This window comes from Equus quagga, chromosome 7, assembly GCF_021613505.1.
Source record: "Equus quagga isolate Etosha38 chromosome 7, UCLA_HA_Equagga_1.0, whole genome shotgun sequence".
NCBI classification, from domain to species: domain Eukaryota; kingdom Metazoa; phylum Chordata; class Mammalia; order Perissodactyla; family Equidae; genus Equus; species Equus quagga.
The window spans coordinates 93,730,459-93,758,000 of NC_060273.1; the positions used below are offsets into that span (position 1 = coordinate 93,730,459).

The 27,542-nt window shown below is 36.1% G+C and overlaps 1 protein-coding gene across 1 annotated transcript; it reads right to left on the reverse strand.

Annotated features, from left to right (window-relative positions):
• Window positions 1-17,714: 17,714 nt before the first annotated feature.
• LOC124242635 (protein Mis18-beta-like) lies at window positions 17,715-22,585 on the reverse strand. The gene is made up of 2 exons (XM_046667805.1): window positions 22,574-22,585; window positions 17,715-18,455 (listed from the first exon to the last, which is right to left on the reverse strand). The coding sequence occupies exons 1-2, from the start codon at window positions 22,583-22,585 to the stop codon at window positions 17,715-17,717; spliced, it is 753 nt and encodes a 250-aa protein (XP_046523761.1).
• Between the last annotated feature and the right edge of the window lie 4,957 nt (window positions 22,586-27,542).

Below are 27,542 nucleotides of genomic sequence, written 5' to 3' on the forward strand. Positions count from 1 at the left end.
TACAGGATAGTTGATTTAAATTAATTAATTTATTGATCTAGAGTTTTAAAACCACCTTTAAATGCCATTCCTGCATATGGTCTGACTTTTGGATACAAATCTCAGGCAAGAACATTCTGTTTCACTCTACTCATAACCAAAGCAGGGATCAACAAGTTTTGTTGCTATCTCCTTTGGCTGAGGTTGGGTATTTTTCTAGTTTACTTTTTCACTGAGTGTAAACTTCTTCAGAGGTACACATTTTAAAAGGTGTTCTCTGTTTAGACTCTCTACTAGTTTTTTATAATAAAAGCTCTTTGTTACCAAGAATCAGCAAATGATCTCAGGTTTTTGGTGTTTTTGGTGATTTCTGTGTGTACTTTGTTTCTGGTCTCTTGGGAGTTCCTTTATTCTTTTTTTCTCCAACTTTACTTTTAAGTGGATGTCTTTAATGTTTTCATTAGCTTATTTGGGTGCTTGGGAGTATGAACACTTTCAGCTTTTGTAGGATTATTCCCAGAAAGAGAAATTTTGTGTTTGACATCTTACTTTGATTTTTATTTTCCTTCAGAGAAAACAAAACACTTGAGGTGCAAGAGTGAATTCTTTGTTGGAATCAGTTATTGTTGTGGTGATCTTAGGAAACCACTTACATTTAAAATCTCAGTTTCTTTATCGACTAAATTAGGGTTCTATTAATACCAATTTCACAGTGCTATGGGTTGGTGTATAAGAGGTGGTGGGTGTTAAAATGCTTTTTAAAATAATCCACTTTGCAAACATTAGGTGCCATTATTGTTATTATTATTTTTAACATAATTACCATTGTCAGCATGCCTCAGCCAGGTTCTTTAAACCAAAAAACACAACAGTTGCTGATATGTGATTATAAATTTACAATGTTTCAGATACAGGAAAAGAAAAGTGTTCCTCCATGGGCATTATGAAATTCAGTACCTTGGTTTTTTTTGAGAACCAAAAACAGCAAGAAAAAACACATATCCACAATCAAAATGAAAACTTATTTGTATTTGTTTATTTATAAATAAATAAAATCAAATAAAGCCAGCAGTTCTTTTATAATAGTATTGTTAACTTTGATTACGTTTTGTGGAAGAAAACAAAAAAAGTCCTCTTATTCCTAAGTCAAAGTAAAACGTAAACGTAGGCTTTCTCAATATGCAATGTTATTTGCTAAGCAAGTTAGAATTAAACGCCGATAAAATGCTTAACTTGCAAGCAATATGTTTAATTATTATCTGAATATTATGGTATGTAATGCCGTTTATTTACACAACTTGTAAGACTTTTAATAAAACTTTTAATTACATAGTCCATCTTTTCCTTATTTTCTCCAATAGGTTTGCATGTAATTTTAAATAGTAACTCTTTGTAGTAGTTACAATGATGTATTGTGTTTCTGTGCTACATTATTTATTTGCCTGAAAAAGAATTTACTACTTCACCTTTTGGCAAGGACAATACAGGAAGACAGCCCTCTTTCTTAACCATAAATTGTTGGAAGTTCACTTGGTCACAATATGTCTTGTGTCATGATTACACAGTTATATTTACAGCTTCTGTGGGAAATATTGTTTTAATACATGTTTATTTTTTGGTGAATTGTTTGGTAAAGAACCAAAGCATTTAGTATCAATGTCAGAAGGAATATGCCCAATTTAGTTCAGTAAGAATTTTTTCTGATTGGCTAAGTTTAGAAAATTTCTGACAGGAAGAATAGGACCTGATTCCAAAGAGCACATTGAAAGCAGCAAATCGTTCTGAATCAGAATTCAGCTTGAAACGCATTTGAAAATTTTTATTTCTCTAGTTTTAGGAAGACATTTTAAAATTTCTTCCATTTCTGAAACACGAATAGAAATAGCTAACACTTCTCTTTTAGGTATACTTCCAAGCACTTATAATGTCAATATACTTAGAAAGAACATAGTGTGAATAACTTGCTCAAGGTAATTTAGCTGACAGCAGGTGAAGTCAAAATTTGAACAAGGCGCTGAAATCTCTATATTGCCTCCAAACAAGTCTTTTGAAAACCAGTTTTTAATTTTCTGTTCATATTGACGAAATACTCTTCACTTTTCTTGAATGATTGATTTAAAAAATATTTGGATTTTAAAAGAATGCTTGATAGCTCAAATGAATTTCTATTAATGTAACTTCAGTAAATATAATCAAGCAAATGAAGAATTTGAGGCACCTTAGAGAAACACATTTTTGTACATAGGAACAAGTGGGGAGCATGTTCTTACCAAGAAGTTGCTCCTGAATTTTTCAGCTATTCTCCAGTGTCACAGTTCTGATTCTCATGTCTCCTGAAATGCATTGACCAAGACAGCTTCACTAAATTTTAGACAGACTTCTTGCCTATAGTCCCCTGACCTCCTTTTCTAGGAGCATCTACCAAAGAAAACCTTCAACTGTAAATTCTTTCTCCTATTTTTTGAGATATAAATCTTCTCCCAGGTTCTTGACAATTTTAAAACCCAGGACTGTCTTTCTAGAGTACCTTGGAGCCCTCCCTTTGCAATGTAGTCATCAAGAAAGATAGGTTCCTTGACTTCCAGTCTCTGTGGGAGAGTAGGAGCCTAACTTTGATAAATGCCGATTAGCAAACACAGATGGCCTAATAACTTTGACTAACCTCCTCTCCCAACATCCTCTAGTAGTTTTGCGCTAGCTCATAGCTCTCCCTAGTGTTTAAAAACAAAAGCCTTTTGTTTCAGTGGAGTTGAGTTCAGCCTCTCTCTCCCAATGCAATAGTCTTGATCTCTACTGCAGTTGTTTTGGATAAAGTCTTCCTTGCTGTTATAAACATGTATCCAGTGCAATTTTTCTTTTACAACATCAAAATATTCCACTATACCCCCAGAGGTAAGGAGGTGGACTCTTGGCAGGCTCTGGCGGTGGACAGTTTATAAGAAAGATTACATAAATTGTTGACTCTCTAGATTTTTTTTTCATTTGTAGTTACTATCTTAGCTAGTACTATCTGGTAATTCTTCTTTGGTGTGATTCAGCCTGTGGAAACTCAGAGATAAACTGCAGCGTTAGCACAACACAGAAAGTTAGGATATGTTCCCAACCAGAAGAAACATGATCCTTTAGTTTTGTTAAATTCAACAAATATTTATAGAAGCATCCATTCAAGTAATATTAATCGTACAAGTACCAGGCACCTTTATATGTGCTAAGCTTATAAAAGGATAAGTGAGACAGATTCCCGGACCTCAAGGGGCTAACCTTCTATTCAGATGTTATAAGTAACACAAACAAAACAAGGCTTCCATCACATTGTTTAAGGAGCTTGGAGTCAAATCCTAAGCTGAAAAGGATATGCATTGCATCTTTGAGAATTTGAGCTGTGTTGGTAAATACATACAAATCGGATAGGATTCACCACTTCAACAAAGCACTGCAGTTTGGTATTCTTTCTTTATATTCTCTTCCTTTATGTTCGGCTCTTATCTTCTCCAAAAGGTCAGTAACTGCTGATATACACTTTGTCAGTTATGACATTCACTTCTGGCTTGACGTGACTTGACCATACAGATATTTATGGCTGCTAAGTGGAGCAAAATGTTGAGCTCTCGAGGAGGGAGGTGATCTCACATTTCAATATATACACACACGTGCATGACTTTGGGTGAAAAAAAGAAGAAAAAGAATTCTGTATTGGACAAGCAAAATTAAGGAATAGTTAGGAGTTTGTGGAAAAGTTACACTTCTTACAATCTGTATTTTTCTGATATGCTAATTAGCATATATAACATCCCTAGAGATTTTTTTCTTAAATGTTCACCATTTTTACATCAGTATTGTATTTCTTTGGCTCATTATAGAATAACTAACTCATCTAAATGTTACCGTATTTTTGAATTGTGACAAAATCATTTTGTCACATCAATAATGGTATTTATTTCCATTTCCATCCTAAAGGTAACACATGCTTATTATGAATATATTACAAAGTGAAAAGTAATTTTTATGTATGTGTGCCATACAATTTCTAGGTAACATTCCAGTGAACTTATTTGTGTGACTTGATAGTGTACTTTAAAAATTTTAGTAATTAGAATAGTCATCACTATATTGGTTTATGAGTGTTAAATAATGAGAAAGGACAAGTCTGAAACTAATTGTTTTTGGGGAAGACTATTGATTTTCTTAGCCGTTAATTCACCTAAGGCGTTATTATCTCAGACTCCATAGCATTTATCTGCTTTAATTTTACTTATCAAAGTTAAGGATAATCTTCTTCCCTTACCCTTTCACTAAGCAAATCAACAGAGTAATTTTCTTTAACTAGATACTATCATATTGCAAAGAAACACGTCTCATAGAACCCTGGTTGGTTCCTTTACAGTTAAAAAAAAAGCCTCAGTAAAATCATTATTTTAGTTTCACATGCGGTGACTTAAAATATGGTGAAATCGTTACTTCACATATCATGATACCACTGACCATCTAATTTGTTTTCTTTGTTTGCGTGTGTGTGTCTGTGTATATGGAATGAGTAACAGTTAAAAAGTTGAAGTATATTAGGTTGTCCATTATGTATAAATATTGAATTTGATTGGCATTAAATTCAACTTCTACGACAAGGAAAATAAAATCTTTACACAGCTATATAAATCAAACTTCCTGTTAATGATTTCAACGTTTGTTCTTTCTTGCATTTTGTCTGGACACAGTGAGCCCATTGCTCTTCTTTAATGAGCCACATTACTGAGTAAACTCATCTGTGCTAGAGGTTTTAACTTTAACCTCCAAGGAGACACCCACTAGCCTATCTAGCCTTGAGCCTTCTCAAGTCTCAGCCTTGTAATACTGTAATTGTTAAAATGGAAATAACAATGAAAATATATTTTATACATAAGCTGTATTTATATTTACACATAAGCTTGGAAAACACTTTTGTACATATTGTCTTATCTTACCTTTGAAATACTTTTAGGTTTGTGAGAAAAGTAATATTTTTCCTTCCATGTCATCTACTTAGATTCCCTAATATTGACTCAAGCCTACCATCAACAAAATTAACCCCACTTGTCTCCCCACTTATTCGTTCCTATCAGAGGAATTGAGACTATACACTTCCTCGGCCTCTGTGGTTCTTCTCTTCCTCTCGCCTGCTCTGTCAGCAGGTACTGTTGTTTGCTATAGTTCTTGAATCTGCACCTTCTCTGTGTCTACATCCTTTCCCCATTTTTGGTCTTCATCATTGCAGGGTTAAGTCGTTCTAACAGCCTCCAGATGGTTTCCTTGACTCTAAACTTTTCTCTCTTCATACTGCATATTAAAACCAAGCCATCTTCCTAGTTTGACAGTTTGAGCAGCCAGACCCAAAGGAAATGACTGTTTCTCTACTTTCCTTTGCATAAATTCAAACTCCTTCTGGGCATCTAAGGAACTTTGAACTTTTGCTCCATCTTGCATTTCTCACTTTATTATCATTTACTATTCCCAACTTGGCCTCCTGGTTTCAGTCAAACTTGATTCTTCAGTATTGTTCTTACTCTGATACCTGGGTTTTTGCTTACAGCACCTGACTTACTTGACAAGGTGTCCGTTTCCCCTCCTGCTGTCTGTTCTTATCCATTCCTTAAAGCCAAAGTCTAACGCTACTTTCTCAAATCCTTCCGGCTCAAACTTAACTCATCTTTCACACTTTAATGTTTGTACTGTAGAGTTTAGCTCTTCATTTTTCTGTATTGTAGCTTATTACTTTCACTTAGAGGTAGTATTGTAAATACTGTTCTTTTCTATGTAATGTTAACCATTTGAATGGTATATTTTCAAAAGCTGGATGGTATGTTTTATAAAGCAGCAAGGAAGTCTTTTTTTCCCTTTGACTTTCTTCCTTTTGCCTGAATTCCTGTGATTGGGTAAGCATTAATCTGCTAAGGAGAAATTCATACTGGCATCCAGATGGTGAGAGCATTGCATTTGGTTTGACTTTCTCTATGGATCCTGGTGATCTCCTCCTTCCACTAACAGTAATTTACCTCACGCCCTAAATCCCAGCATCGTGGCAGCTTAAGTCACTGTGGTCTAGCATGACATCTTATACAGTACAGACTAATTTACTTAAATGACCAGTATATCCATAAATATCAATAAAACGGTTTGTTTTCCTTTCTTGAGTAGCAATTTTACAGTGAGTATGCACATCTGTTTCTCGGAGATGATTACTGAACATCTCAGAGGCTAAGACTGATGTTAAACCACACCTTGACATCATTGTCTAGGGCACAAAACCATAACTAAAATCCTTACTTGTAACATTTAGATTTTGAGAGAGGGTGAGTAAGAGTCATGAGTAAAGAATTGCGGGAACCATCATTTTCAATCCTCTGTTAAAAGTAGCTTAAAGAGATGATCATTTTCAATAATCCAAAGCACCTATTCTTTTCTAAATGAATTAAAATGAAAATAAGTATTTGAAAAACTCCCTCTTTTATAACATATATCAATGACAAATATGGAAAAGAATATACTATGTCAAGCACCACAAAACTCACTTGAGTTGTGCTAACTCCAGCCCTGGAGCTAGAGGTCGAAAGGGTACCATGGGAAGTGTTACATTGACAGGCTTCAGGAAGAGAAGCATCAGTCAGCTTCCAAAACTGACTTAGCTTGATGACAATGTTCTTAGCAAGTACTGTGGAGGACAGAGGAAAAAATGCAGTTTAGTTTTTGAGAGGCATTTACTTTCATGTGAAGGCAACTGTTTTTCTTAATTCCATTTCATTTCCTAATACTTTTTTTATTGTGGTAAAGTACATATGAAATTTGCCGTTTCAACCATTTTAAAGTGGACAGTTTAGTGGCATATGGTAAATTCACAATGGTGTACAACCATCACCTTTATCTAGTTCCAGAACATTTTCATCACCCCAAAAGGAAATCTTGGACCCATTAAGCAGTCACATTCTAAACTCCCCCTTCATCCGGGGAGCCACTAATTTACTTTTTAAATATATTGATTCATCTGTCCTGGATGTTTAATATACATGGAATCATACAATATGTGGCCTTTTGTGACCCTCTTATTTCACTTAGTATAATGTTTTCAAAGTTCATCCATGTGGTAGCATGAATCAGTACTTTATTCCTTTTGTAGCTGAATAATATTCCATTATTTAGCTATACCGCATTTTGTTTCTTCATTTATTAGTTGATGGACATTTTGGTTGTTTCCACTTTTTGACCATTGTGAATAGTACTGCTGTGAACATTTGTGGACAAAGATTTGTTTTAGTACCTGTCCTTAATGCTTTTGGATACATGTCTAGCAGTGGAATTGCTGGTCATATGGTAATTCTACCTTTAATTTATTGAGGAACTGTCAAAGTATTTTCCACAGAGGCTGAACCATTTTACATTCTCACCAGCCATGTATGACAGTTCTAATTTACCACATCCTCACCAACACTGACTTTCCATTTTCTTTTTAATTTTTTGTTATAGCCATCCTACTGTGTGGGAAGAATATTTCATTGTGGTTTTCACTTTTATTTCTCTAATGTCTAATGATGTAGGATATTTTTTCATGTGCTGTTGGCCATTTGTATGTCTTCCTGTTCCTAACACTCTAAATTATCCAATGATCCTAACAACTTTAATCTACAGCATAAATTAATTCAAGCTGTATCCCTCCAAGGATTATCCCTAGGCTAATGCTAACAGATGTAAAAACAATTTTTTTCAAACTGATAATTCAGGGAAAAGGACTGTATATGTAATTTGATAAACTGTTTTTTTTTTTTTTTTGAGGAATATTAGCCCTGAGCTAACATCTGCTGCCAATCCTCCTCTTTTTGCTGAGGAAAACTGGCCCTGAGCTAACATCCGTGCCCATCTTCCTCTACTTTATATATGGGATGCCTACCACAGCGTGGCTTGCCAAGCGGTGCCATGTCTGAACCCAGGATCCGAACCGGTGAACTCCGGGCCACCGAAGCAGGAGGTGAGCACTTAACCAGTGCACCCCTGGGCCGGCCCCAGATAAACTGTTTAATTTATCATTTTTGGCTAATTTGTATGTTCCATTTATTAATACTTTTCTGCTCTTCATATGGTATGAAATAAGAAACTATAAAACGTGTCTTCCTCAAAACTATTCATTCACAAAAATGAGGTTTAAGCATCTTGCCAAGTTTTCCCAATTTTTTTTCAAGCACTTTTAACTACATTCAGTAAACCAATGGGTTTTTGGGTCTTGGGTGTTCTGAGAGGGCAATTTCTTCTCTAAAATCATTTAATGATGACACAATTTTATCTTCAGATTCTCCCAGCCCATTCTTCTCCTCTGTTCTATTACTATCTTTCACATCTCTATCATTTTAGTCAGAAACAAATTTGCCTACTCATTCAGATTAATATTCTGCCCAGAAAGGCAAGACAAATTGTCTCCTATTCTGATAACTCGCTTTCCTGTGAACTTAATTATCTCTCTTGAAGATTTTCTCTTTCATACAAACCTCAACAAATTAGAGCCAGATATAGGGCTTTGCCTGTGATTAGGTAGTTAGTAATGGAAATCTGACTCTTTCAGGTTATCTCTGTGACCAAAATTTGGTGGGCCACAGGTGGAAAGTGAGGCAATCTCAGCTCGAGGAATGGCTTTTATGTGTGGGGGGTTTGCTGGAGTCTGTGGTGGGCCTTGCTTCAACCACACTGATTTCCTCTAGGATTCCCTTGAAGAGAAAAAGGAGCAGCTGATTTCTGGTTTTACAGCTTGTTCTAGGCTATTCTCTGTTTTTATCCTGAGTTTTATACTGTTGATTGTAAATGTACACCATTTTTAAAAGACGAATGTGGTGAATGTGACTATTATTACAAAGAAAAGTAAAAGAAAATTGTTCCTATATGATTTCTACTTCTCCCCTATGGTCCCAGTTGATAATCATAATAGAGTGGACTTACCAAAGTAACAATGTATGTTTACTGAATTCAATACATCTGCACACTTCAAAAGATGAAGCAAATTTCCCTTATGATGACTGAAACTTTCTATTGTATAGAAAAGTCCTGTAGATAATTACTGCAGCTGATTAACTGTGGATGTAATTGGCTACTTTGGAAAGTAATTAGCCACTTCACTGTCATATGAGAGCAGAAAAGATAAAATACATACAAATTAGAGGGCTGTCATTGTAATTATTCAGAGTTATTATAGAGAACTCTCATCTACATTGGACATTGAAGATGACCCTACATCAACAAAGGCAAATTAGAGATGACTATTTTGATACTTTAAAAAAATACTGCTTTTAATTTACTCAACCAAATTTGTTAACACTTTGAGTCAGCCTTAACAACATTAGGCAAATCTAAAGATGTTAGGCAACCTTAAATGATGTTCAAAACAAATTATTTTTAAAAATGTAGTGTTCATTAGAGTTACATCCAGGGAATTGGAATTTAGAGAATTTCACTTTCTACTTTATAGAGATAATTTTTTAAAAATCTGTACAAATATTTCTAGCTTGAAAAAATTAATTAGCTTTGAAAACAAGTTGGTAAATATATAAATAATTTACTACCATTTGAAGTTCAAAAACTCTGCTTTTCATTGGCTAGAAAAACAAATCATTAGGGAAGAAATCCCTGATGGGCATTAATGCTGACAGATGGTCATACACTGAAGTTAATACTTACCATTTCCATGCTTGAAAAGTTGCTTTCTTTTAGAATTAATTTCCGAACTGTGACTCATTTGCAATTTACTGGAGAAGACAAAGTATGGTAGAGTTCATTAAGGAAAGGAAAGAACAATACATCTGATTATTTTTGGCATATGATATATCCTTTAGATGATCTCCAAACAAAAGAATTATGTATGCTGTGATAAAGGGTATTAAAACAGAGCCAAGTAGTGAGGTCCACAGAGACTTGTTTCATAGTTGTGTCCTTGGAGAAAATCAGTCAAAAGTTCTATATCAAGACCTCTAGCAAAGTCCCCCGAGTGTGCCTCAGTGAGTGGGTGTGCTGAAGACCAGTTTCTCCAGTGAAAGGCCAACAAAACTAAGAACAGTGATGGGCTGAAAATGCTTTTGCTTGCAGTATAAGGCACATTCTGCACAGTGACAAAGTTTGTTCAGCTTTACTTCTTTCTGCTTCCTGGTGAACCACATAACCTTACATAAAATACTGCTATCGTAAAGGAAGATTCAATCAAAAGGGACACTAGGAGTGTGAAGGGCTGGCCAAAATTGCCAATTTATCACTTATTCATTCAGCAGACATTTTTCAGCATGCACATTGCATTAGGAATGTTGTTAGAAATTAACAAATCATGATTTTCTTTAAGAAGCTTACTTCTTTAAAGTGTTGGAATCAAATAAATATATCAGTACTTCAGTTTCTAATAAAGGTATATGAGGAGGGTATTATAAGATGGTGTGAGGAGGAGGGGCCTTTGTTTGCAAGAGACAGGAAAGACCTTTTAGGTAGGTGGCAAAAGTATATGTACTCATTAATTCAACAACTATTTATAGATTGCCGAAATTTTCCAGGCTGGAGATACAACCACAAGGAAGACACAATCCCTGTCCTCAAGAAACGTACAGTAATTTGAAAGATGGGTAGTTATCACCAGCAGACAAGAGGGATAAAAGTGCATTCCAGGTAGGGGCTGGCCCCGTGGCCGAGTGGTTAAGTTCGTGCGCTCCGCTGCAGGCGGCCCAGTGTTTCATTGGTTCGAATCCTGGGCGCAGACATGGCACTGCTCATCAAACCACGCTGAGGCAGCGTCCCACATGCCACAACTAGAAGGACCCACAACGAAGAATATACAACTATGTACTGGGGGGCTTTGGGGAGAAAAAGGAAAAAAATAAAATATTTAAAAACAAATAAATAAATAAAATTAAAAAAAAAAGTGCATTCCAGGTAGAAGTACAGAGTCTTCGAGTATGTTTGGGTATGTAAGTCAATATGCCTTCCACACTCATCTGTCACCACTCATCTGTCACTTGCAGCTTCAACTGCTAGAGCTACCCCAGCCCTGCTCCCAGGGAAATAATGTCCACCTGTTTTTTTCTATAGAGGAAGACACTGGTTGGTGAGTGGAGGACAACATGACTTAAAGAAACCAATACATGGTTTGAGCGTTGATCTAAGTTTCTGCCCAAGTAGTGATGAGCTGAGCTAGATTTTGAACTCAATGACACGTAGGAGAATAATCAGTTGGTGATGGGCTCTGGAACAGAGAGGGCTTTGTATAGAGCTCTGGATTATGGGTAGGCTCTTCCATGTACAAGATGAGCTGAGCTGAGAAACCATGTCAAGAAACTGAAAATAATGGAGCAGACTCAGGGAGGCATAAATTGGAGACCATGCATTAATACAACAACTTAATAAAGACTTTCTAATTCAGAGTTTCACTCCCCATGGCCTGAGTTGTAGTTCTAGCCCATATCAGAATCTATGAGCTATTTATACCTTTATCACAAGCATCTCCTTCCATTTTCGGCTCTGGATGCTTTTTGGCATCCAAAAGTAGCATGGGATGTTGAGGGATCTCTAGGCAGCTTTGCAAGGCTGAAAAGTAGAGCACAGTAAGAAATGAGTCTGGAAAGAAAGGCAGGGCAGTAACATGAACAGTTTTGTGGGCAGTGATTTAGAGTTTGGGCTTTATAATTTAAACAAGGGAAATAGCTGCAGGCCTCCAAGCAAGGGAGTGGCATGATCAGACTGCATTATAAAAAGGTCACTTGGATGGGGCTGGCCTGTGACTGAGTGGTTAAGTTCACGTGCTCGCTGCAGGTGGCCCAGGGTTTCATCAGTTCAAATCCTGGGCGCGGACATGGCACCACTCATTGAGCCACGCTGAGGCGGCGTCCCACATACCACAACTAGAAGGACCCACAACTAACAATATACAGCTATGTACCTGGGGACTTTGGGGAGAAAAAGGAAAAAAAAAATGTCACTTGGGTGCTTTGGAAGGGTCATAAATGGAGACACAGGAGGTCTCTTAGGAGACTGAGAATGACATTAATAAGGGATATTAAGAGTCTGTAATAAGGCAGTAGCTATGGAAATAAAAAGAAGATATTTGACTTAAGACATGTCAATGTTGTGGAATTTACATGATTTGGACACTGATTTCAAGAAAAGAAGGATTGAAAGATTAATGACAAATGAATGCCAGTACTTCATCGAGAGAAATCCTGTTACTTTTTTTTATTATTTTGGTGAAGAAGATTGCCCTGAGCTAACACCACGCCAATCTTCCTCTATTTTGTATGTGGGATGCTTCCAAGCATGGCTTGATGAGTGGTGTGTAGGTCCACGCCCAGGAGCCAAAACCATGAACTCCGGCCCACCAAAGCAGAGCAGGCAAACAACCACTGCGCCACTGGGTCAGCCCCTGAAATCCTGCTACTTTTGAGGAAAGAGAATTAATGCAGTTGTAAAGATGTTAAGCTTGGGGTGTTTCTTCAGTGAGGATTTAGACAAGGAAACACAAAATGCAGTAAAATTAAACCGTGTTTAAAAATGGCTTACGATTTCAATGACAAGCAGAATTCAACACAGTGAGTTAAGCAGGAAAGTACAACTGAATGATAAACACTTCCTAAGATCATTGTTATTAAATTACACCTACACTTTTTAGTTTTTTTCTTTTAAAATTTGTAATAACTGTCATTTGGAAACTATGCCAGGAACTGGGTAACAAATTCATGTGTATTATTTAATTTTTCCTAATAACCATCTTATGAGGCAGCTTTTAATATCTTCATTTTACAGATGGGGTAACTTAGACACACAAAAGTTAAATAACTTGCCCAAGGTGATAGTAAATATCCAAGCCATCTGAAGCTACTTCTGTCTGATTCCAGAGCCTGTGCAATGAGTGCTGTACATTGCCTTGCAAATACCAATACCAGGTGAACTGGAGAAGGCACACTGTCCATAGATTCACCATGCCCATATGTTTTTTGAGCACTTCAATTCTCTCACACCCTAGACAAGTTTTCTTGTGAGTCGGTGGGCTGGGGAAGAGTGGGCAGGGTGAGAAGTAGGAAGATGCCATGGCAGAAAAGCAGATTCAGGAGCAGAGAATTAAATCGTGCTATTATTCTCCTCTTTAGTCTTTGTGGCTACAAGAACGGAACCCTAGTGTTAGCCCAAGCAGCACTTGAGTAGAAGAGCCACGGTGGCTGGTGCTACCCATGTGTCACATTGGGTAGGCTGGGAGAGACTCTGTATGAGACGCTGTTAATTCTGTATGAGAATTATTTATCGTTGACAGATGAGATCACAGGACATAGACTTGAGATCAGCTTTTTGATTTATATTATGAATAAGACCAATTTTTATTTGCTGCAAAGAGGAGAAAAGTCACTTTTTATTAAACACTGTACAGAGCATACCTTAAGTAGTTAATGTTAAGAGCATCCTGAGAAATCTTTGCAAATGTCATCTCTTAGCTTGTTCTGTAACTGTAAAGGTTAGAAACCGTTTCAGGAAGCGCGGTCACATGTTTTAAATAACTTCTTTCATTTAAGCAGCTGTAAATTTATATACATAATTCATTGTTTTTGCATTAAGGAATAATGTCAAGAGAAAAAAAAATAACAGATAAAAGAAGAAATCTAACATTGGAGAGAAAGCAAGAAGCCAGGCCTGGACATCTTTCTACACTGTGTAGTGCCTTTCCAGCCAGAATATTGCATAATGCTTAGATGGTTTGTTTAGGGGCAGAATAGAGATAATCTAGTCTTGCATTGTCCAATATCGTAACTATTTAAATAGGCATGTGTGGCTGTATAGATTTAAATTAATTAAAGTTAAATACAGTAAAAACATTATGTTCTTACTCATAGTAGGAATCAAAGAAACAGAAACAGGATTACAAAAACCAATATCAAAGAGGAGAAGATAGTCAAGGAACGTTGCTTAATTAACCCTGTTTTATGTCTGGGAGATTATGTACCAAATATATATCCTCTAGTTTTAGATAAACTTATTCTACATTCATCTGTGTCCAGTCACTTCTCTAACAATGAAAAATGTTTTTGTCTGTATTGATTTTTTTCTTCTTTTAGCTAAGACAAAAACACATAGGAACAACGTAAGAACTATGAACTTTCATCCATCTTTCTAGCCATCTGTCTATCATCTATGTTCCTAGAAATTTCTGTAGCTTCATAAATGTGTGATAAAGTAAGAAATAATGGTAATGTACCATTTTCTATCCACTATTTTAATACTTTAAGTTGAAATAAGTCCCCTGTTATACCATAGGAAATGTGGCTTCATACGCAGTTATGAATATAGATATCAAATAATATATCAATTTAAATATATATAAATAACATATTTAGATAATAGTTTATAAAATAGTTATATATAAATATATATTTATATGTATTTCTTACCAATTAATAACAGTTAATAAAAAGTCTTTACTATATGCATATATACATATATTTTTGCATTATAAACATATATGAAAGAAGATGAGAATGTTGCAAAATTATTTAAGTTTTTTTAAAAGGGTAATATTAACTGAGAAACTGCTAGATCCTGGGTCCTTGTGATAGATTCAATAATGTAAAATTGCTTGCTATACTTTAAACTTAAAACTTTAATTTCCCAAAGTAAAACAACTCATCTTAGTCAATATTTTTACTCACCTGGACTCTTCCCACTCTTTGTCTGTTAATAAAATCAGCAAATGTCGTTAAAAATGCCACTCTACTCACAAGATCCCTTCAGCTTCTCTCACTGCATTCCAAACATCCTTCTTTAATAATCTGAAATAATATGAAATTTATTAGGTATTTAAGTAACAGATTTGTCAACCTGAAGTTTGAAATTATAGAAATGAATTTGTCTAATAGTTTTGGACAATTAATTGTTAAATATAAAATTATTGGGCTCAATATAACTTTCCATGCTGTACTGTCATTGTTTCTGTTGCAGTTATGAATTTGTTTGGATTCCTGCTTCCGCTCCTCTTTTTTCACTATCTTCGTCTCATCATCCTTGAAAGAATGCAAGAATTTTAGTTCAATTTTATATAATTAGATAAATATTTTACAAAAATAAATGAAACTGACTCTTGAATTATTGAAATTCCTAGATATTGCAGGAATTGAATGTCAAGATTCTGAAAAAAATATACAATTTCTTAGAATTAAGTTGGATATGATATCAGTGAGGTAAACTGATTTTAAATATGGACTGATTTTAAAATATAGACTTCTGTTTATAATTGCTATTTAATTTTTTCTTAGGACAATGAAAAATCTATTTGTGACTGGGAATCTTCCTGAATTGATCTCAATTCAAAGATTATCTGTAAGATGATAGAAGACAAGGAGTGTGCCATTATCAGGTCAAATAAATATAGTGTTATAAATAATAATTATTTTAGGTGATTAATCCTTGTTGAATGTCAGTGCTAATATTGCTAAGCATATGGAGTTTTCCTTGTTTTAGAAAAGCTCTTACCCTTGACTTAATAGAATAGGAATTTACTGACATTTTCGTTTAGACTTTTCATTTTGTCTTTTGGGTAACCTGACATCCTGTTGACTCACAGGATTGGAACGGGCTCACAAAAGCTATGCTTTTACTAAATTATACTAGTCATCTAATCATAGGTACTTGATCCAAAATTATACATTTGACCAAGCAAGGCAAGCTAGATTTCTTTCTTATAATGGGTTTTGTGAGTGTATCTGTGATATACATTATAATGTGTATATAAATGTGTGTATATATTTATATATGCATATATATGCACACATATGTATACACATATACATACACATGCAAAGATAGATGTATATACATTTTGTGTTTAAATAAGTCCCCCATATACTATAGGACATGCATCTCTTGATAAGTATGACAGATATAGATATGAAATGTCTCCTCAAGTTAAATATATAGAAATAACATATAGAAATAATAGTTTTATATACACACACACACGTACACACACATGCATGTACATATATGAGAGAAAAAGAGCCTCTTTGTGTAACTGTATCCATAATAAATAATCTCAGGAGCTTCAAAGAGACATTATCCATCAGATGGACAGTGTGCAGGAGAAGCCAATCTGTAGAAAGAAATACAACAGAAACAGATGTGCAAAGAAGCAGAACCTGCTTCTGTGTCTCCAGTAGTAGTTAGATCCATGCTATGCAGTCCTGAGGCTCCCCTGTTTCCCCTTCTACACCTGATTAGATTCTGAGAGATGATCCTATGGCTGTTAGATGAATCTTCCTTTTTTTTTTCAATACAGTATTACTTTATTCAGTCCCATTCTTTAGGAGCAGAAAGTAACTAAGAACTTTTCTGGTACTGTTTGTTGCCAGCCTTCACCCTTGCTTACAGGACCAAAATTTTGCAACCCCAAAGCATTAAGCAATCAGAATTTTCTCCAGTTTAAAATATTTTAAAGGAAAATATTCTTTATGCAGTATAAAAGGGAAAGAATCTGCTATAAAAACATCTGCTAGCTCACCTGGACCAAGTTGCCTTCTCTCTGCACCACCACTCGACTAGATCATCTCTTGATTGTGCTAGTGCCAGCCCCTCCCACCTATTCCCCACAGGACAACCATGAGGTTCTGAAAAAAGAAAATTTGATCCTGTCATAGGCCGCCTCCTCTAAAATTCTTCAAGGGCTTCCCATTGTTCTTGGAATAAAAAGAAACATCCTTCAGGAGGCCAGTAAGGCCTTCTCCCTCTGGTTTCTGACCAATGTTGCAACTCCTGCAGGCCTTCTCTTAAGGGTCTCACAGGGCCTGTGCAGAGGCTGTTCCCTCCATCGCCTAATTAACTCCTCATCTTTCCGACCACTGCTGAAACTTCCCTTCCTCAGAGGCCTCCCCTGACCCCCAGACCACGTCAGTTACGTGCTATCTGTGCTGGCATTTCCATGTCCCTTTTCTTCAAAACCCTCACTGCAGTCATAATTTTACATGTCTTCAGGTGCTTATCTGAATGTCCATCTCCGACAAGATTATAAATTATGATAGAAGAGTGGCTGTTTCTGCTTACCGTTTATCCCCAGCAGCTTAGCATAATACCTCGTATTTATTAAATGAATAATATGATAAGCTACTGAGGCAAATGCTATGTAAAGCAAAATATGAAAAAACAGCATTTCAGTGAATGTTTGATGTTTTATCATTGCTTTCATTAATGCCCTGTCAAGCTCAGCTTGCAACTGAAAAGACGACTTGTATATTATCCAGTCAATTTATTGAATACTACCTACAGAATATGTGTGTACCTGTATTTAACATACACAAAAAAATGACTTTTCAGTATTCATATAACAACTGTTCCATGTAGGAATAATAGTAGTAACATTAAGTACAACTCTTATTTTCAGACCAACCACACATCTTTAGATCAGAGCACACATGGGACACTGCCTTTCAATCCCTAAATTTGCAGTTGAAGATGTTTCCAGAAATAAGTATTATAAACTTGATAAGAAGCTAAAATAAGTTCTTAAGGCAAATAGCTAAGAAACCTGGACAGAAGTCTCCTTAGTTTCTCATCTTCTAGAAATAGCTTCACAAATCATTTGGAAAATCAGTCCAGAGGTAAACAGAATAATCCACATTTGCCATCCATTTTTTGAGGTCGATCTTTCTTGAGAAAGGATCAAAAAGCAAGTGTTGTTGAAGACAGCAGGAAAGCCTGACCCTGATACTCAAGCTCTGGGCAGATCAGTTTGCTGGCTTGGACTGGCCAGGAGTCACTTCCTTCAGAATTGTCATCAGTGCATTTAAGCGAGTATGTGTTAACATTATCTTCTCCTTCAGCTCTGCAACCTTTTCTGGTAGAGGTACGTTGTAAATATCCATGTCAGATGCATTTCCTGTTGCTTTTGTTTTTAAGAGGTAGCACAGCATCTTGTCACTGGAAAGGCAGAAGTGACCTCTCAAGGCGGCCAGGGCAGCATGGGTAGAATACAGATGGAAACCAATGGGAATCCCACAGGAACTACGGAATAAAAGGATATAAGTGCTGCCTTTCAGTGAACCTTCAATGCCAATTAGGAAGGGGGCTTCCAAAACCTCGTTATTTGTGACTCTGGAGAAGACCACGGCCCCGAGGGACAGCGACAGGTCCCAGGCGAGGTGCACCGAGTCAGCCAGCACAGCGTGGCACTGCGCGCACTGGGACACGGCGCGCCTCTCCGGCTGCAGCCACGACGGCAACCGCGGGCTGGATGGCAGGTCCTCCGCCCCCGGCCCTGCAGGGACCAGCGGCGAGGACCCTTTCACCACCTGCGTGTCCCACTCCATGGAAGTCGTTAAGGAAGGTTCGTCCATCGCCTTCTTAGCGCCCTCACAAAAGTCACCCCACGGCAGCTTCACATACCGCGAGCGATGCCGCCACGGCCGAGCCGCCACCTTCTTGCAGCGGCGCCTCCCCAAATCTTCCCTTTTTTGTATAAGCGTTCTCTATATAAAATCAGAGTCCTAGCTAACATATTTGGGAAGAAAACCATTGCTTGAAAGACAAATAACTAGTTATTCCTAAGATGCTGTATCTGTTTACCTGCTGCAGAAAGCTGCTGCAAAATAAAATGCCTTTTGAGTTTACAGAGAAAGGCGTTATGTGACTTTGCATGACATTTAAAGATACGTAAGTTCTGTTAAAATGTATTTTCAACAAATATGCTTATAATGGGCCACAGAGATACTGTTGGGGATCTTTGTTCTTTGATAGGATCAGTAAAATCCATGGCAGTGTCATTGCCATCAGTTTATGGGGATAGTCTCATTACGTCACTTGTAGTGAGGGGATTTATGGATGGTTTTTCTTCCTAACCTGCCTTTCTATAAATTTGGAAATAGCATTTTAGAAACCTTTGACAGAGAAAGAATATAAAAGCTTTTAAATTCATTCATTAATGTTCATTATGTATAGATAGCCATTTAAAATATACCCTGACCAAAATTATTAAGAAATTAAGACCTTGATAAGAAATGTACAGATTTGCATCACGTTTATTTGATTCGATTTCTGAAAAAGTTTAGAAAAGATATGGAGCTGATTTGCATTTTGGATTTGTACATTTTAAATTGTCCATATTGAATAATAAGATATTCTCTAATGCCCAACCAAAAAAAAAAAAATTCTGATTTCATTAAAATCGGTTTAGACCTATTCAGGAGAAGAGTGACTAGAAAGTGATTTGAGTGAACTAGAAGAAGTTGCCCTGACTTTCAATGATTGTATAATGTAAATTTCATGTTTGGTTCCTTTATAATTTTTAATTAAGCTCCCCATTTCCAGCCCCTTCTTCCCAAATACAAACAACTGACGAATATGCATAAAAAAGCTGACTGTTTTTTCTGTTTACAACTGAAGCTGTTTTTCAACCAATTGACAGGCAGACAATTACATTCAACAATATTTATCAAGTGCTTAGTAACTGCCAAGCATTATGCTTTGCACTGGGGACATGAAATTGAGTAAGACCCACAATTTCCAAGGAAAAATAGACATATAGACTGAAATTAGAGTAGTTGAAAGAGCTCTGACTGAGGCATGACAGGGTTCTGAAAGAATACAAAGGAGAGAAATTTAACCTAGGCTGGGGGATTCCAATACAGCTTTATGGAGGGGGTGGCACTTTATGGGCAAGCAGAATTAGCTAAGTGGACAAGGAAAGGCCAGTTTATAGATTCCCAATGGCATGCCAAAGGTAAAATCACAAAGTAGGGTATTTCTGTAACTGTATTCCATTGTATAGTGATATTCCATAGTATACTACAATTTATTTGACTTTTCAACTGCTGACAGACATTAACATTTTTCTAGTCTGGAGCTGTTAAAAATAACGCTGCTATGAACATTGTTGTACATATCTTCTGGCTGATGTAAATCTATTTGTTACGAATCTAGGAGTGCCATTGTTGGATCATGTTCAAATTTAGTATATCACTTCAAATAGTTTCCAAAGTGATTGTACCCTTTTGTGTTTATACATTCGTCAGTAGTGTATGAGGTTCCAGTTGTTTAATATCTTTGGCATTATATAATATTGTTAGAGAGTGTGTGAGTATTTACCTGTAAACATGCTAATGAGTTCTATAGTGGTATGCTTATTGAAGTTTTAATTTCTATTTCCTTGATCTGTATTAATTTGAGCAACCTTTAAAATGTTTATTTGGTCATTTGGCTTTCTTCTTTTGTAAAATGCTGGTTCAGATTTCTTCCCAATTAAAAAATAGCCTTGTCTTTTCCTTTTCAATTAATGAAAGGTCTTTGTTATTTCCTTAATATTAGACTCATTGTCGCTTATATGTATTGCAAATATAATCTCCCATTTTGGGCTTGCCTTTTGATTCTTTTTGTATCTTTGATAAAAGAAGTTATTAATATTAATGTAATCTAATTTATCCGTATTTTACTTTGTGCTAGAGCATTTTCTCCTGTTTAATAAATCATCCCATGCCACAAAGTCATATTTATTTCTTTCTAAAATTTTAATTTTTTTTAGCTTTGACAAATACGGCTTCCACTACAGATTGATATTTGTGTATGTTGTGAAGTGGAGGTTAGACTTTTTGTTATTTCTATATTTATTTATTTAGGTAGGTAGTTAATTTACCAAGCACCATTTATAGAAGAGACTTTTTTTTTGCCACTGCTCTACAAGGCCAATTTTGTCAAAATCAAGGATTCATTTGTCCATGGTTCTAGTTGTGGACTCTCTATTCTGTTCCATTGGCCTGTTTGTCTCTCCTTGAACCAATACACATGTCTTAATTAATGTAGTGTTATAACAATTCTTGGGATGTTAAGTAATCCTGCTTTGTTCTTGGCAATTTTGGGCTGTTTGTATATCTATGTTAATTTTAGAATCAGCTTGCTAATTTCCACACAAATGCGTGTTGGGATTTTATTTGGATAGCATTGAATCTATATATCAATTTGGAAACACTTTCAATCCATATACGTTGTATTTCCCTCCCTTTATTAAGATAAATCAACTTCTCCCAATAAAGTTTCAGATTTTCCTGGTGCAGGGGTTTTGTACATCTTTTGTCAGATCTATTCTTTAGTGTTTTATTTAGTATTTTACGTTTTTTGATGCTATTACAAATGGTATTATTTTTAAAGTTTTATATCCTAAGATTTTGTGAGTGATATAAAGAAATGTAATTATTATTTATATTGATTTTATATCTAGAATACTTAATGAACTCCCTAATTTTTCCCCCATCAATATGTTCTCCTTTTGTGTGTGACTGTGGTAACATTGATTTATAGCATTAAATAAATTTCAAGTATCCATCATCATATTTCGATTTCTGTGTAGTTTACATCAAGTTCACGACCCAAAGACTAATTACAATCCATCACCATACACGTGTCTAACCACCTCTTTCACCCTCCTCCCTCCCACCCTCCATTTTGGTAACTACCAATATAATCTCTGTCTCTATGTGTTTCTTTGTTGTTGTTTTTATCTTCTACTTATGAGTGAGATCATATGGTATTTGACTTTCTCCCTCTGACTTATTTCACTTAGCATAATACCCTCAAGATATGTCCATGTTGTCACAAATGGCCAGATTTCATCATTTCTTATGGCTGAGTAGTATTCCATTGTATATAGATATACCACATCTCCTTTATCCATTCATCCCTTGATGGGCACCTACATTGCTTCTAAGTCTTGGCTATTGTGAATATTGCTGCAATGAACATAGGGGTGCATACATCTTTACTCATTCATGTTTTCATTTTCTTTGGACAACTACCCAGCAGTGGAATAACTGGATCATATGGTACTTCTTTTTTTCTTTTGTTTTTTTTGAGGAAGATCAGCCTTGAGCTAACATCTGCTGCCAATCCTCCTCTTTTTTTGCTGAGGAAGCCTGGCCCTAAGCTAATGTCCATGCCCATCTTCCTCTACTTTATATGTGGGACGCCTGCCACAGCATGGCATGCCAAGCCGTGGCATGTCCCCACCTCGGACCCAAACTGGCAAACCCCAGGCCGCCAAAGAGCAAAGTGTGAACTTAACTGCTGTGCCGCCGGGCCAGTCCAGTATGATAGTTCTATTCCTAACTTTTTGAGGACTCTCCATACTCTTTTCTGTAGTAGTTGCACCAGTTGGCGCTCCCACCAGCAGTGTATGAGAATTCCCTTTTCTTCACATCCTCTCCAATACTTATTATTTCCTGTCTTGTTAATTATAGGCATTCTGATGGGCATGAGGTGATATCTCATTGTAGTTTTGATTTGCATTTCTCTGACAATTAATGATGTTGAACTTCTTTTCATGTGCCTTTTGGCCATTTTTACAGCTTATTTGGAGAAATGTCTATTCATATCTTTTGCTCATTTTTTAATTGGGTTGCTAGTTTTTGTTGTTGTTGTTAAGATGTATGAGTTCTCTACATATTTTGGATATTTACCCCTTATCAGATAAATGGTTTGCAAATATCTTCTCCCAATTGTTAGGTTGCCTTTTCGTTTTGTTGATGGTTTCCTTCCCTGTGCAGAAGATCTTTAGTTTGATGTACTCCCATTTGTTTATTTTTTCTGTCATTTCCCTTGCCTCATCAGACATGGCGCTTGAAAATAAGCTGCTAAGGCTGATGTCAAAGAGTGTGTACTGCCTATGTTTTCTTCCAGAAGTTTCATGGCTTCAGGTCTTGCATTAACATCTTTAATCCAGTTTGAGTTAATTTTTGTGTAGGGTATATGTTTTTGGCTCCCTTGTTGAAAATTAACTGTCCAGAGATGTGTGGGTTTATTTCTGGGCTCTGGAGTCTTCCATTAATCTGTGTGTCTGTTTTTGTGCAGTACCATGCTTTTTTGGTTACTACGGCTTTGAAGTATATTTTGAAATCAGAGAGTGTGATACCTCCAGCTTTGTTCTTTTTTCTCAGGATTCCTTTGGCTATTTGGGATCTTTTGTTCTTTCATATTAAATTTAAGATTCTTTGTTCTATATCTGTGAAAAATGTCATGGAAACTTTGCTAGAGATTGCATTGAATCTATAGATTGCTTTAGGAAGTATGGACATTTTAACTATGGTGATCCTTCCAATCCAAGAGCACAGAATATCTTTCCATTTCTTTGTGTCTTCTTCAATTTCTTTCAACAATGTTTTATAGTTTTCAGTGTACAGGTGTTTCACCTCTTTGGTTAAATTTATTCCTAGCTATTTTATTCTTTTTGTTGAAATTGTAAATGGGATTGCATTCTTAATTTCTCTTTCTGCTATTTTGTTGTTAGTGTATAGAAATGCAACTGATTTTTGTATGTTGATTTTGTATCCTGCGAATTTACTTATTCATTTATTATTTCTAAAAGTTTCTTAGTGGTGTCTTTAGGATTTTCTATATATAAAATCATGTCATCTGCAAACAGCGACAGTTTCACTTCTTCCTTTCTGATTTGGATCCCTTTTGTTTTGTTTTCTTGGCTGATTAATCTGGCTAAGCCTTCCAATACTATGTTAAATATGAGTGGTGAAATTGGGCATTGTTGTTTGGTTCCTGTTCTTAGAGGGATAGCTTTCAGTTTTATTCCATTGAGAATGATATTAGAAGTGGGTTTGTCATATGTGACCTTTATTTTGTTGAGGCACTTTCCTTCTATACCCATTTTATTCTGAATTTTTATCATAAATGGATGCTGTATCTTGTCAGATGCTTTCTCTGCCTCTATTGAGATGATCATGTGATATTCATTTTTCATTTTGTTAATGTGGTGTATCACATTGATTGATTTGTGGATGTTGAATCATCACTAGAATCAATCCCACTTGATCACGGTGTATGATCTTTTTAATGCATTGTTGTATTCAATTTGCTAGTATTTTGTTAAAGATTTTTGCATCAATGTTCAACAGTGATATTGACCTGTAGTTTTCTTTTTTTGTGTTGTCCTTCTCTGGTTTTGGTTTTGGGATAATGTGGGCTTCATAGAATTTGTTAGGAAGCTTCCCCCTTCTTCAATTTTTTGGAAGAGTTCCAGAAGTATAGGTATTAAATCTTCTTTGAATGTTTGGCAGAACTTACCAGGGAAGTCTTCTGGTCCTGGACTCTTATTTCTGGGGAGGATTTTGATGACTATTTCCATCTCTTTAATGGTGATTTGTCTTGTCAAATTCTGTATTTCTTCTTGATTCGGTTTTGGAAGGTTGTTTGATTCTAAGAATTTAGCCATTTCTTCTAGATTATCCAATTTGTTGCTGTATAGCTTTTCACAGTATTCTCTTACAATGTTTTGTATTTCTGAGGTGTCCGTTGTAATTTCTCCTCTTTCACTTCTGATTTTATTTATTTGAGCCTTCTCTATTTTTTTCTTGGTAAGTATAGCTAAAAGTTTGTCAATTTTGTTTATCTTTTCAAAGAACCAGCTCTTAGCTTCATTGATTTTTTCTATTTTTTTTTAAAGTCTCTATTTCATTTATTTCTGCTCTGGTTTTTATTATTTCTTTCCTTCTACTAATCTGGGGCTTTGTTTGTTCTCCTTTTTCGAGTTCCTTTAGGTGCGTGGTTAGAGTGTTTATTTAGATTTTTCTTGTTTGTTGAGGTAAACCTGTATTGCTGTAAACTTCCCTCTTAGAACTGCTTTTGCCATATCCCATAAATTTTGGCATGTCGTATTTTCATTTTCATTTGTCCCCAGGTATTTTTTTATTTCTCCTTTGATGTCTTCATTGACCCAATAGTTGTTCAGTAGCATTTTGTTTAATCTCCACATACTTGTGACTTTTCTGATTTTGGTCCTGTAGTTGATTTCTAGCTTCATACTGCTGTGGTCAGAAAAGATGCTTGATATTATTTCGATCCTCTTAAATTCATTGAGACTTGTTTTGTGGCCTAATATGTGGTCTATCCTGGGGAATATTCCATGCAGATTTGAAAAGAATGTGTATTCTTCAGTTTTGGATGGAATGTTCTATATATATCTACTAAGTTCATCTGGTCTAATGTGTCCTTTAAGGCCAATGTTTTCTTATTGATCTTCTGTTTGGATGATCTATCCATTGGTATAAATGGAGTGTTAAAGTCCTCTACTGTTATGATGTTACTGTCTATTTCTCCTTTTATGTCTGTTAATAATTACTTTGTATATTAGGTGCTCTTATGTTGGGTGTATAGATACTTATAAGTGTTATATCTTCTTGTTGGATCGTTCCCTTTATCGTTATGTAGTTTCCTTCTTTGTCTCTTGTTACAGTTCTTGTTTTAAAGTCTATTGTGTCTGATGTAAGTATTGCTACCCCATCTTTCTTTTCATTGTCATTTGCATGGAGTATCTTTTTCCCTCCCTTCACTTTCAGTTTGTGAGTGTCTTTAGGTTTAAAGTGTGTCTCTTGTATGCAGCATATTTATGAGTCTTATTTTATCCAATAAACCACACTATGTCTTTTGATTGGAACATTTAGTCCATTGACATTTAAAGTAGCTATTGATAAGTGCGTACTTATTGCCATTTTGTTATTTTCTTTCTGGGTGTTTTAGTATTTCTTCTCTGTTCCTTTCTTCTTCTCTTGCTCTCTTCCCTTGTGATTCAATGGCTTTCTTTAGATTTCTTTTGGGTTTGGGTTCCTGTCTCTTAATTTTTTATTTATTTTAGGTTTCTGGTTTGTAATGACCATGAAGTTCATATATAGTAACTTACGTATATGGCGATCTATATTAAGCTGATGGCCTCTTTAGTCTGAACTTTCTCTAAGAGCTCCACCCTTTTGTTCACCTCCTTCCACATTTTATGTTTTGTTGTCATATCTAACCTTTTTTTGTGTGTGTGCATGTATCCGTTACCCTCTTATCTTGGAAATAGGTAATTTTAGTAGTTTCATCATTTGACTTTTGTATTAGCTTCATAGGTTGTTGATCTGCTACCTTTACTATATATTTGCCTTTACTAGTAATTTTATTGCTTTTTTTAATATAATTTTATTATTCCTTTTTGTGGTCTTCTCTTTCCCACTTAAATAAGTCCCTTTAGCATTACTTGTAAGGCTGATTGCTTAATGATAAACTCTTTTAGTTTTTGCTTATCTGGGAAACTCTTTCTCTCTCTTTCCATTCTGAATGATAGAGTTACTGTATAGAGTAATCTTGGCTGTAGGTTTTTTTCCTTTCAGGACTTTAAATATATCATGCCACTCCCTTCTAGACTGTAAGGGTTCTGCTGATAGCTTTATGGGGTTTCTTTTGTATGTAACTTGTTGCCTTTCTCTTGTGGCTTTTAGGATTCTCTCTTTATCTTTAATTCTTGACATTTTAATTATAATGTGTCTTAGTGTGGCCCTCTTTGGATTTATCTTGTTTGGTGCTCTGTGTGCTTCCTGTATCTGGACTTCTGTTTCCTTCTTTGGGTTAGAAAAGTTTTCAGCTATTATTTCTTCAAATAGATTCTCTGCTCCTTTGTCTCTCTCTTCTCCTTCTGGAACACCTATAATATGGATGTTAGTGTACTTGATGTACTAGAGGTCCTTTAGACTTTCCTTGTTCTTTTTAATTCATTTTTCTTTTATCTGTTCAGCTTGGGTGCTTTTCTCTAGCCTTTTGTTCAGCTTGCTGATCCATTCTTCTGTATCATCTACCCTGCTTTTTAGTCCCTTTAGTGAATTTTTCATTTCCTATATTATATTCTTCATTTCTGATTTGTCCTTTTTTATATTTTCCCATCCTTTGTTGAAGTTCTCACTGAGTTCATCCATTCTTCTCCCAAGATCAGTGAGCAGCCTTATGACTCTTAGTTTTTACTCTTTGTCAAGTAGATTGTTTATCTCTGTTTCATTTAGTTCTTTCTCTGGGGTTTTGTTATGTTCCCTTACTTGGAATGTATTCATTTTTCTCCTCATTTTGCCCCTTTCTCTGTGCTTATATCTCCATGTTAGGTAGGTCAGCTGCATCTCCAGATCTTGGAGAAGTGACCTTATGTAAGAGATGTCTTATGAGGCTCAGCAGTGTGTTTCCTGCTCATGACCAGTTCCAAATGTTCCAGGAGTGTCCCCTGTGAGGCCTATATGTGTCCTTCTGTTGTGGCAGTGTTGCTTTTGCTTTAGGTGCCCTGACAGACTAGGTTAAACCCCTGGCTGGCTGATTGTAATGCTCAGCTGCATATGGCTACTATGGACCCTTCAGTCACTTTTTCAGGTGCAGAGCCCCAGCACTGTTGGCTGCAAGGTCTAATTAGCACGTTTCTCTTGCAGGTTTTCTCTTAAGTGTGTAGGCTGCCAGCATGGCTAGTTGCTCAGCTCAGGGGCTTACCATTGCTATACTCCTCTGGCTGGCAAGGCTGTTGTCATCTCTCTCAGGATTGCAGCTGTGTGGGGACAGCCCCAGGTATGGGAGATCCCAATTGTTTCAGGCTTTGGAAGGGGGGGACCAATCCTCTATTTGGCTGTTTGAGAAGTGCAAGTCTGCTGCAGCTGACAAGCCCTACCACCTACAGGGCCACACACCCCATCAACACAGTCCTGCTCCATGCATGCATCTCAACCCACTGAAGCAGACCCAGTTGCCCCACTGCAGAGGCCCCACACACTCCACCA